The 13,024-nt window shown below is 39.2% G+C and overlaps 1 protein-coding gene across 1 annotated transcript in view; it reads right to left on the bottom strand.

The window, feature by feature from the left end:
• Positions 1-487: 487 nt before the first annotated feature.
• The window catches only part of BRINP2 (BMP/retinoic acid inducible neural specific 2), a 163,481-nt gene continuing 150,944 nt past the window's right edge, over positions 488-13,024 (bottom strand). The window contains exon 8 of the mRNA XM_075182196.1: positions 488-2,937. Coding sequence (XP_075038297.1) covers positions 1,824-2,937 — 1,114 coding nt within the window. The 3' untranslated portion in view covers positions 488-1,823. The remainder of the gene's footprint in view (positions 2,938-13,024) is intronic.

Here is a 13,024-nt window from a genome sequence, read left to right as displayed (position 1 = left end):
TCAGAATTTATAAAGCTGTACTTATTGCATAAGAGGAAATAAAAGTTGTTCCCTGGCGCTGGAGTTTTAATAAATTCCCCTAAAGTGAGACTGTGTTGAAAACCTTTATAATTTCTGTATATTCATATTAAACTACATGTTTGCTAGGCATCATACATGTAGTAAAAACTGGTCAGTGTCTGAGTGTTAAGGCAAATTTTATAGTAAATTACAATGGTACAGCCTTGCCGTAGGAGTAGAGCAAATAAAAAATACTTAATCCTGGGACTGACACATGGGTTCTCAAACTGGGATATTGTTATGATCTGGTCATGTAGAATTGGGTTCCTAAACTGTGGTCCTCAGGGACTATAGGCTAAGAAACAATGGTTCTTGAGAAAAAATTGCATTTCTAAAAGCTTTTACCGAGCAGGACCTTGGGTAATCTAAAGACCAAGCGTTAAGCAGGGAATGGGTAAATTGCTGCTGTAAAACACAGAGTCCTACAAAGCTTCCTTGTCTTTATTGAGCCCTGTTTGAGATACAAATATCTGAAAACACATGGCCACAGGTAGGTTATAAATCACCTTATGGCACATTCAAACAAACTGACTTTACGTGCCGAATGGCTTAGAAAATAACCTATAATCTTTTGTCATGCTCAAGAGTGCATAATTAGTTCAACCAGTGTCCATTGACAGAATGTATTTACTATATGCCAATACTGGCTTCTCTTGACCTTGAAGAAGCCATATTATCTCTACAGACACTTATTTCAAAATAGGCTGTATTCTCCAGACAGTCACTCAATGAGCCTGCGTTCCACTGGTACAAATCTGCTTTCAGTACCAGGTCTACATACAAATTAAATATTACTAAATTGCATTAGGGACTACAATGCTCCCTTCTCGTGTTGTCTTATGCACATACACACAAAAGACCTGGATATTTGTAATCACGCACTAAACCTTGTGTCCACACAGACACACTCAGAATGTGTACTTATTCAAAACATCAACACACAGTGGTCGCTGCAAAGTCTTATATTTTCTTGTGCTTTTTTTTGCCAGTTTTTGCAAATATATGACCTTTTATAATCAATGACTAAGCTCCATTAACCCCCTTTGTACCAGATGAAGCACACTGTTGTACATGTCACTGGTGACAAAAATAAGGCTTTTTTTAGGAGATAGTTGCACTGTTAGGGTAAGCTAACAGTGATTTGGATAAATAACCAGCTTACTACAGTTTTTTTTTCCAAGCTGGTTCATGTACATTTAAATTTGACACTTTGTTTTTGAAAATAATCCTTATATTACATGTTTATTTTCTCTCCTTTGTTTGTGTATATTTTTTTTTTTTTTGCTCAGTTCATCTTGACGCACCATGCGCTAAGATCTTCAAGTGGTCCTCCTCATTAAAAGACAGGGAACTGGGATGTAATTTGTTGGTTCCTCCGAATATGGCTTTTGCTGTGATGGATTTTAGACTTTTGTTATGTTGGTGATGTCATCACAGCTGTCCCCCACTCTTGCCTGAATTACATACACAATGAAATTCATGAACAAGTCACTTTAGGTTGGACATTATTCTGTTTGCACAATCAAATTTAGAAAGCACTGACTATAGTTAGAAAATAAAATTTCTCTCTGCATCCTTTGTTTGGCTGATATAACTATTTCCGGCTCCTGTTTGCAATTCCAATACAAAGATATTGCAGATCCAAGACTACTGTAGTGGTTAAAAGAGTTGACTTCATAAAAGGAAGACACTGTACATGACTTCTAGGCCGGTTAAGACTCTTGATGTATCAAAGGGGCAAATTAATCCACTTGTTGGACTTTCTAGCTGCAGAGCTTCGTTGTCTCATATGTGGAGCTATTGGGAAGCTGACTGCTGAATAAAGAAAGTTGAGCTTGTATTCGTCCCACCTCATTACTGCTCATCTTAAGCCGGTGTCGCAGTAAGCAACTAAATAGATCCAGCTTACGGCTACCTGGCGGGGACAAAAAATTCACCCTCTTTCTCAGCTCTTGCATTTCCAGCAATGCACCTTCTCTGGATCCAGGCTGCTCCATTTGCTGAGCTAAGCCTCTTATAGCTTCTGGATCAAAGGGCACGCTATAACCAAAAGCATGAAGACCATCGATACGGACATACTCATGATCTTCTGATTTGCCGTCCAAAGTCTGTTTGTCAGTCCATTCTGTTGAATCTTCTTCTCCTTCTTCTTCCAGAGGACTGCTCCTCATGTAAAAGTGGACAGTTTCAAAAAATGACCGCCATCGGTGGCCTAGTATTAAAGTCCAATTCTGGCAACGGTCTCCTCCTTCCATGTCCCAAGTCTTCTCCCAGCTGGAATAACCTTGTTCCCCAGCAGGCAACAACCAGCTTTCTGAGTGGCTCCCTCCAAAGGGATTAACATAAACCGTTACTTGGGGGTCTTTTGTCCCGTTCCCGGCAAGGCAGAGACGCATTGAAAGTCCTAAAAGTAGATGTAGCTGTCTTGGCCAGTGTTTGTTACTCTTGCAAGTCAGCAGCATCCGCTTCCTGCCCCCCATTTCAAACCACATGCCGAGCCGCAGGTCTCCGGAGATAAAGAACGCTGGGGCTCTCAAGCGTCCATCCCGTTTAAGAAGCAAGTACTTTACTTCCAAGTCCTGCAAACTACCTTCTGTCCCCAGGTAAGGTTCTGAGGACTCAGGCACTGAAGGCACACACAGGCCTTGAGCTGAAAGAGTGTATCCTGGATTGCAGCTGGCACACTGGGCAGGATGAGCTGTTGAACAAAGAGAGCATGAAGGTCCTGGACCTTGTAAGCATGGAATATTCCCCTGGCAGTTGGGATGCTGAAGAGTGCAGGTACAGCTGTGGGACGCCTCTAGAAAAGTGCCTGGCACAAGGGATGCACTACAGTAGAGAAGAGACTGGATCCGGTGCCACCAATAAGCAACAGATCTGGAGGGAAGTAAAAACAGACATGAATCAGTGAAATATTAAATGTAAAATGACAATAAACATATGCAATAAATGATCATTTCATAATTATGTAGCATTATCGATATATAAATTACATTAAAAGAACATTCATAAATGCATTTGCAAGTTTCCATACATTGAGATAACCTGAGACATGAAATGACATGCAGTTTGTGTAGAAGTCAATTTTCCTTCATAAAGCTTTAATGAACCTGGTATGGTTTGGTTTTGTCCTGTATAAATCAGATCTGTTCCAACTCCGACAAGATCATATATACACATGTATAAATGCCAAAATAAGTTATACATACATATTTTATAAACAGTGAGAGTCGGGGAGGACTGCATACATCATATTAATGCAGGTTTACGGGCTGGATACTGTTAAAAATATGATGCCATAGAATAAAGACTATAGAAGTTCTCAGAAACTAGGGGACAATCGTAGTGCATATACTATTAAACTATAATTATAAATAGGACATGTTCTCAGCATAGTACTTAGTATTTAGTGTTGATGCTGCCTTAGAAATTATGGGTCTTGAAGGCCAGATGCGGTTTAAAAAAGAACCTTGAGTGCAGTTCCGACCGTATTCAAATCCAAGCGGATCTCAAGATCTGAGCGCAAGTACGTTCTGCTTACACGGCACTTGCCATATGTTAACAGACAGAACAGAGTGCAGTATACACACATATGTGCAATATAAGGTCACGTCAGAACCCATACAAAAAGAGTATATTATACAATAATTATCGCCTGTATCTGCCTTGGCACGCCCCTTATTGTACAAGGCTTACATACGTCTGCACTTAACTCCCCCATTCTGCCCTTCAAGTCATAGGCAGTGGTGGTAAGTGTCATTTGTGTTCAGACTTGAATTGCATGTAATTGTGTTCATTGGTGTAATGTCCGTTACTGAGTATGCGCAGAGCAATTTCATTCAAGACACTACAGGCAAAGGGACCTGTGGCTGAACATGAATCAGGCCCTAAGTGTGAATACATCTTTGTTCAACACCAGTTCCTTCATTATTTTTTACTTGGAAACGTGCAGTAGGTGGTTGGTAAAGACAAAGTAGCAAATAAAAAGAATTAAAATGAATAAATAAATGCAACTTAATATGTGCTCTCCCCTGGACAGGGCTGCCCCATTAACTGCACCTAGTTTACCCAAATGGTTGTATACTCTCCTTTTATGTACACACTTAAAAATATTTTATGGAGTACACACACCCTCGATATTGTAGCCGATATATGTTTATGCAAATAACAGTTGTGATCCTGGATACTGATCCTCTCAAAATCAAGATAGAGAATAACATGCATGGTGGAAAATCCGGTCATAAGAAGTGTCTGCATGTGGTCATCTACCAACCACCTCACAGGCTGTAATGGACATAGCATCCCAAGGGGTTGATTGGCCAGATTTTGGCCACCCACGTCCATGACCATACAGAACAATGAGTCACTCTGCAGAGCAGCAGGATCGGCCCGTGTATGGTGTATGGCCGAGTTTAGCCTTGGGAGTCACTACTGATGGTTTATGAGTGTAGAAATAAGGTATCAGTATGTTAGTTATATGTAGGCAATTAATTAATTAAAAAGCTAAATCATTATTTACACAAAAAAAAAAAAAGAATATACAACAAAATTAGGGTATAACATAATATAAAGAATTTGCATGTGAAAAGCTAATGGTTAAAAGGGTAAAATAAAACACACTTAGGTCAACTAAATAAATGAAAGTAATGATAAAAACTGTATAGTCCATGATAATGGAGGCTTGAAGAAGTTTCCTTCTGTTTGGTCCACATGTCATCACTGGTGGAGAAGTAAAGCATTAAATGATTTTACACTGTCCTGGTAGTATCAAGATATCAATTGGTAAGCATAAAGTAAGTATCTGGTTAGAACAATATGTGTTTCTAGACTAATGCATTTTGCGCCTTCGGGTACGTAATTAAGCAGAAATTGAGTTAGACCAGAAGCTTATGCTGTTGAGACCAGATGCTTGCATTTAACTTCATTAGTCCAGCGTTCTCCTAACTGATAGGGAGTGTGGAGTTATGTTCTTGAAAACTGTCGAGAAAACGTACAGTGCTAGCAGCAGTGGATTTGTGTGTTTACTTCAGTGATTAAAGTTGCTATGACTCTTTAAAGGTCACTTTTGGGCTATTTTTAACAGCTTAATTAAATATAACAATGTTAAAGGAAAGGTTGTGTTTAAATCCTTTGCAAATTCTGCAGGCTCAGGTTTTTAGGGTTGTCTAAATTGGGGAGGTTGGAAAGAGTCCACAAAAGCACGACATATGCCACTCAATGGGGCATATTCAATTGTTGGCGGAAACACAGAAAATCTCGCGCTCTGCGCACTATTACCACTCTTACGGTAATAGTGCGCAGAAAAAACGTTATTACGGTGGTTTTCTCACTGGATTTCAGCTCACAGCTCCCTGAGCCGCAAGCTGAAATCCAGCTAACTAATAACGGTAATAGTTTTAATGCGGCGGGAAAATTAAAGAATTGAATATGTCCCAATATATCAGTTTATTTATAGCTGCTGCCATGGTCTCCTGTGGAATAGATCTGTTGCCTTATAGTAAAAATATGATAATAAGTAGAAGAAGAGGTTGTGAGTGTAGCAGTGCAGTGAATTACTAAGCCACAAGAAATGTACTGTCAAGCTAATTTCAATGTGTATGGTCTTGGGGTGCATGGGTATTTAGTGCACCTCCCTACCTACGCTCAAAATATAATCTCTTTATTTTCACACCTTCTTAATTACAAGATGAACATCTCCTTACTCCTAATGCTGAGTTCTGTATAGGTTATCACGGTTCACATTTCTCCTCCTGTACCTTATATATTGGTGTAGTTACAGTCACAAAATAGATTTCCAACCTGGCAACGTTGCAAATATCAGTTCACAGACCAAGCAATTCAATGGCATAGCATTCATTTCACAGTACATACTAGGGTCTCTTGGGCTTAGTCATCCACATCCACTCACATTTCAGCCTCTCCCTGCTCTCTTGCTGCAGGCTCTCTTATGCTGTCTGCCCTCGATTTCAACACATGGAAGTTCTATGTACTCCAGTACTCAGCTAGATCTCACGCTCACGCTGACAGGTAAAACATTCCCCTCATCCAGAGTCAGCTTCTCTCCACTGCAGTTCTGACAAACGTTGTGTACATTTAACTGCTGTTCACTCTTTGTCTGCATGAATGATATAATACACCCTCTTAGAAAGCCTAGCTCTGACACTCTATCCCCAGTGTGCTTAAAGTCACTTCACTCACCCCTCCTGTGTGGGGCTAATCTCCTTTGACAATTGGTGCTCTTTAACTGTGCAGCTCTCAGCCCCTCCTGGGTCACATTTACTTTGTTGACTCTCTGCAGCAATCTCCTCCCTCTCTCAGGGCCTTCTTCACACATACAGTGTAGACATGCCCTTTGGGGTATCCTCTCCATTTCTTATTCCTTCAACTTGGCTTCTTAGGGCAGTGACCCCCCTCTTTCTCAAGGGGTCCCCCTGCTGGTGCTCCACGTGACCTCTGGGACATACCCCCTAGTAGTAAAACTGAGGGGTTGCCATGTCCTTGGTTCCCATTATACTCTGCCACAATGTCCGACCATGGTATAGAAACATTAATCACTATAGTCGTTCAAAGCTGACCCTCACAAACAGAAGCAGGGGTAAGTGTGTCAGGATTTGTAGGATTCCTGGACATGGCAGGCATGCAGTTATGCTGGTTTTGGGGAAGGAGTTTGTTTGTAAAAACTAAAATATTCAGGTGAAGTTCCTCTATAAATATCTCTATGTGCTGTTATGTGATAAAATGTTAAACATATTTTTGTATCGAGCATGTTGCGTAGGCATCAGAATAATTCCTGCTGTGCCCCAATCATATCACAATTTATCAATATTAACGTTAATAAAAAAATAATATTTAACACCACACAATAGAAATGATTCTCACACCCCAAAGTAGGTTGAGAATATCAGAAAACAGGTGTGGCCTCACCTGAATGTGGGAGCGATTGTGTGAATAAGGGGAAAAGTTAGGATGGATCATGGAATAGTCTTATTTTGTCCCAATTTGCTGTTTTAAATGTTGGCCGTATGCTATTTGCTGAGATAATTGATGCAATAAAGACTCTCATCTGCATGACAATATACAGAATTGACCTGCGTCCATCTGTATGACAACAGTTCAAAGTGGTGTAGGAAAATGGTGATGGCTATGTCATTATAATAAAACATCTAATCTGATAGGAAAAAAATGAAAATGATATAAGTATAAAAAGTAACTACTGGCTAGCTATAAATTAAGAATCTGGTAGTGTGATTATGCACAGTTAACTTTGAAAAACATGCAGTGTTGGAACCTGTGTGGGTATTATGGTAAGTTTTAAGCTGTTTACACTTGGGAACAATGGGTTAAACAATATGACCCCCATCATTGCTTGTGTTGTGTCCCTTAAACCAACAAGAGCTGGAACACATGTCTGTAGTCTTACTCAGTTGTCCAGTATGGCACATGAACAATGGCATCAGTGTTATTTACCTACTCTTCTGTGATGCCAAATTGCCTACTGACCAGGTTGTTTGGTGACCAATCCAAATACACAGATAGCCACATGTGTAGGGGCCTCTATTCTTTGGTGATATTGCAGTGGTGTCAAAGCCTGGCCAGGTGTATAATTGGAACTTGAGATTTTGCTTGCTTCATTTGTAAGTCGCCTTTTTGATCATTTTATTTACTTTTAAGAAATTTTATTGTGATTCATGAAAATGTTCCAAATATTCTATTTAGATTGTATCCCTTTATGTGACAGAGAGCCATCCAAACTCTATGCAGTACAAAGGAATATACTTTACAATCTAATTCTCAATCATAAATTGAATGCATCTAAATAATCATATATGTACTTTGTCTCAAATGTAAAATATATTTATAGGTACTATCCTTATATTGTATATGGCTTCACTGGCCCGAATTCTACTGACCTTACGTGTTTTGCTTCTATTCTATTTTGTGTTTTAGGATTTTATTTCTTCTTCCGTGTCTTTATGGGTCTGTTCATTCCCTTTTAAGCCTGATATTCTTTCTCCAATCTCCCAGGCTCAGTGTCCATGAAAATAATAATAAAAAAAGTAATATTTCTCAGACAGCTTCAAAGGGCATAAATTCGCCTCTTTTATCTTGTGCCACAGAACGCATGGAATTAGTGACCTGACCAGTCAGCATTTTCCACAAAAGCTTAGAGTTAAACATTCGGAGCTCAAAATCAACCCCTGACTTTTTACTGACACTGGAGAAATGACAGCAACAAATAGACAGAGGCTTACCATTATCTGAACAAGCCACCCTTTGATAAAACATGTATTTAGTGATTCAAGAAATGTCTTTCTAGAGCTGTACCAGAAAAATAAAATTGTTTTTATATTTTTGGAGACAGGACAAGATGTCAACTATATTAGGTTTGGCTATGCACAATGGCTGCTCCCTGTAATTTGTGGCATTGACAGTACTACCCAAGGGTGGGATTGAGAGCGAGTGACGGTATTTAAACTTACCCCTTTGAAACCTGCGCAGGAAATGGTCAACCCCCTGCCCTATTGCTAGTTCCGGGGTTTCAGTACAAGTATGACTAGTGTCTGTGTCAAATACAAGTTCACGCCCATCAACATAACCATGACCTGGCCTAGTGGTCGGAGTACGCAAACCCATGCACTGCCAGCAGGGACAGTTAATTATTACACTGGTTAGAGTTCTGGATGAGAGATTAGTGAGAGCCATGCGGAGCTGCAAAGACATGGACTGCATTTGTGGGCATGTTGAAACCGTTGCGTCAAGCCCAAAACTGTCAAATGAACTTGCTTTAGAATAGAGATGATGAGCACAGGGCACCTAAGCTAAACGATAGAACCCAGTATCTATAAGCAGTGTGATACCCCTGTGTCTAGCAAGTGGGTTGGAAAGTCCCTTGTTGAGAGAACTGTGGAGTTACTCAAGTGGACAGTGTAGAATTTGGGAGACAGAATTACAATCCTCAGGGTAAGTGAGCTCTTTTTTAACACTTGTGGACACTGTCAAATATTCCAAAGAGTAAGCGGGAATTCAATAAAGGATTGAGCTTTTTTGAGAGATGATCTGGTTCTCATTTCTTATAACACCTGTGATATCCAAAGGCCAGAAAACCTGCATGCGCCAGGGCCATTTCTCACCTTCACCCACAGAGCTTGGGCATACAAGAGAGACTAAGGTATCCTGGAAACATCTGAACAATGCGCAGGTATTACTCCAAATCACACCAGGCAAAGAACAAGTGCAAGTTTTTATTCAGGGACATTTCTAAAAGCTGTCCGTGCAGGTTCTATAGACATGGGGAATTATTTACTTTAATTTCTGGCTGCTCTATTTTTGCATATTGTTTTCTGTGCAAATATTTTTTACAACTGTCCTGCCGTTGGCTGTAGAACAACCTCTGGAATTACAAACCCAAATATATATTTGGTTGTAATTTCCAGTTGTGTCTCATACTAGTCCTGGCCAACCCTAAGTGACCTTGCACTAGTCTAAGTTGCTGGTAAGTATTCTGGGTCTGTCCTGGCTAGCAGATTGTTTTCCCATCTGATTCTTCAGTGACTCACCTTGAGGGTGATACTGTGTTACAAGAGAGAGAATCATTCTGTAAATTCAAATACCAAAAGCAATTTAAAATACTCCCCCCATCAAAACATTTTAAACAGTAATCTTTCCCACAAACTAGCAGAATGTTAAGGGTTTTGATGTTCGGAATGGATCGAAGCATGGAAAAGGTCAAGTCTGCCATGTCCTCCTGGTACACTCATAATATTGAGCAAAATGGTGCTTATCCTCTAACCATCACCATTCTGTTCCACTAATCAATGCTTGGCTGAAAAAAAAAAAACCAGACACCTAGTCACATGACCTCACGAAGCAAAAGGAACAGCACACATCTCAATTCTCTGCCTTGTACTGTGTGATAAAATATGTCATAAAAATGTAGACAAAATAACATTATTTTCTCTGTAGTACAGCTATTGTTACAGACATGACTAACTCTACATCACATTGAAGAACAGTTGAAAATTATCCCTCATATGGTAAAATTTGGTATATTTTTATCATTTAAAATGCCCCAGAGTTTTATAATAAATAATTTAACTGATAATAATGGTCAGCAGTTACCTAATATACAAAAAAATTTAATATACAATGTGATATAATTCAATACAAATACTAAACTGAGTCACAAACCATTGTTCTATTCTGTGCTACACTATCATATGACAGAAATGAAGTCCACACTCAGGCACCTATTGGGTTAATGATATTGACTTCGGAATGCTAAGTAATGAACGCCATTGTGCTTATTATATTGTTCCCTTACTGTATGTGAACATAGAGCATGTCAATGCATTATGTGTAATGAAGCAGGTCGACAGGTAAGCGAAACATTAACCCTTTGCTTTTCTGCAAAGCTTGCTATGTAGCTCAAGGCTTCACAATGCACTAGGTTGACTGACAGATGTTACTTTAGTACTGCGTTGATGACATCGGTCTTTTTATAAACCACAGCAAGAATGATTTGACTTCATTGCCAACAAAATTAATTTTTTTTGCATCTACTATATGACTACACTGTAGAACATTCTCCCCAGAAGTTGCCTTGCCTTAGCTATTTACTAATTCCTTTTTAAAGGTGAGGTTGATTACATAATTAAGCTGTAATTAAACCTGCATCTAAGTGTGTCTGCCATGATGATGTATCCTGTACAGTATGGGCATCTCAAGGGAATTGACTCCTTCTTAGAAAGGTCAAAGGGATTTCATTTTTCTTAAAAAAAAAAAGCACTTGGAGTGCAATTAAGAGCTGAAAAAATACATTGAAGATTGTCATACCTACAATGTGCCTTGCTTAACAGACTGCTTTGTATAGTGAACATATGCTTAATGGATGAACAGAAAGGTGAGATGCTCCCAACCCAGAATCCTTTGCTGCTGTTGATGTATGAAATATAGCTCTTTCATTTCCAGTGTTGCACCTATGAGATCTGTACAGAAAACAAAGCCTAAAAGCCTCACATTTATTCTACGGAAAAAGTCACTAATGAAAACTAAGTTCCCTTTATCCGCCACTATTATACCGTTTAGTACTTTGCAGTAACAGTGAACAGTTAGCTTGAACGCATTTCTAATAATTGCAAATGGAGATGTTGGAGTAGTTCTGGGGTTCCATAAAACTTTTTTTTTGTTTTTTTATGTTGAATAGTTAACTTTTTCTCATTCTTTTGCCAGGTATGGATGATGTTGACATTTGTATAACAATGCACAAAGATCCTGAGTACTCCAGAATATTAAACTAGGCCAATATGAAGCAAAGTAAATTTAGCCACATTGGTCGATCCTGCCGCTTGGCCTAATCTCCAAGTAACAGGATCGTTGACAAATTTCGGCCACACGCGTGGGTACGCAGAGCAGCGAAATTACTTCATGCAAACATTGTGGCTGTGGTTGGAAGATGTCTGTAAACATAGGCCGATAAATTTCCAACATGGCTGAAATTATCTGATTGAATCATCACTGTCCCCACATGCTGCGATATTGGACCAATTGTCCAACACGATCTTGGATACTGCCATGTATGCGGCCAGCTTAAGACTAGAATCGCAGAGCGGCATCTTGAGGTCTCACTTCATAATGGAAGTAAAGAACTAATTCTAAAAAAAAATATATATATATATATATTACTTATAACTATTACTTATTACTTTTGGAAAAAAAATCGATGAAGTGAAAATAAAACAAATTTTCTACAACACATATTAATACTAGCTGTACTGTACTTAAGTGCATATAGGACTACTGAAACCAAATGTCTTACTGGTTGCCATGGGATACATCACATGTATTCTTTTTGTGCAGTGCTATTCAATTAGCCCTTCTAATAGAAAGAATGAAATAAAAACAATCTATCTGCATCTATTCATTCCAGTCCAGTATTTTCCACCTCATTTGCAGTTAAAATAATTCAGCACTGAACACAATGGGGCCGTTTACAATAGAAAGAGTTGCACATCTCTTTACTGCCGTTGTGCCCACATTTGCACCCAGCATGATGTGCTTAAAACTGCCCATTTTCCGAAAAGGTTGTGAAAGCTGCGGTGTCAATGTTTTCTGCGCATGAGTGTCCAAAGTTAGAGCAAAACACTCTCTACTTACATCTGAACTTCCATGCTTATGCAATCCAACGCTTGCTGATTTGTTTCCTTGATTATGAGATCATTTACAAAAGGCAAATATGCCATTTAGTGATGTCATATGCCTGTTTTTGTACAGTTGTACGGAAAGCAATTGGTTGGGTGGCAACATTTTGCATCTATTGATGATAGGAGCTGGACGGATTGGGTGTTCCATGATCAATACAGGCTTGGGACAAAGCAAACAAAAAGACTTGCATACCGCATGTCCTCAGAACTGGTCTTGGCTAATTTCAATGGAACGCCATTTCTACTTTTCGGGTGCACTTTATATGGGAAAGTGCATTTTGACCCATGTAATAATTGATGCCCATTAGTACGGTAACTTCAACGCTGATTTTTGCTCGCAAGCAGTAATCTGTGTTAAAATGACCGTACTAACAGTAATGATACGCACCCCAGTTGTTATATAGAACAACGCAGGGAATTAAATCTCCCCCTAAGTTTGCATCACCTGCGTTTATCTCCATTTTTTATACATAGCACAATTATATTTGTCTTTACAGCCTCTGCTTGGTGCTGTGTGCTATACCACTCACCGTTTTCAACCCATCCTACATACGTTTTCCCCTAGACCTATCACTTATCTTCAATATCAGACTAACATGTTGAACAGTATCGAGAGCTGTAATGGTCATACCCAGGAAATGATTCATCTATCTGTTCATTGCTCTGAAAAAGGTGATCCCTAATGACTTGTGTGACTTAAGTTGATTATATAATATGGCTTCACTTTATGCTACATCAGCCCTTATTAGACTATGTACAACTTT

Source organism: Mixophyes fleayi, chromosome 8 (genome assembly GCF_038048845.1).
Source record: "Mixophyes fleayi isolate aMixFle1 chromosome 8, aMixFle1.hap1, whole genome shotgun sequence".
NCBI lineage: Eukaryota > Metazoa > Chordata > Amphibia > Anura > Limnodynastidae > Mixophyes > Mixophyes fleayi.
Note: the sequence above shows the minus strand (reverse complement) of the source record. Positions and strands in the feature narration are given on the sequence as shown.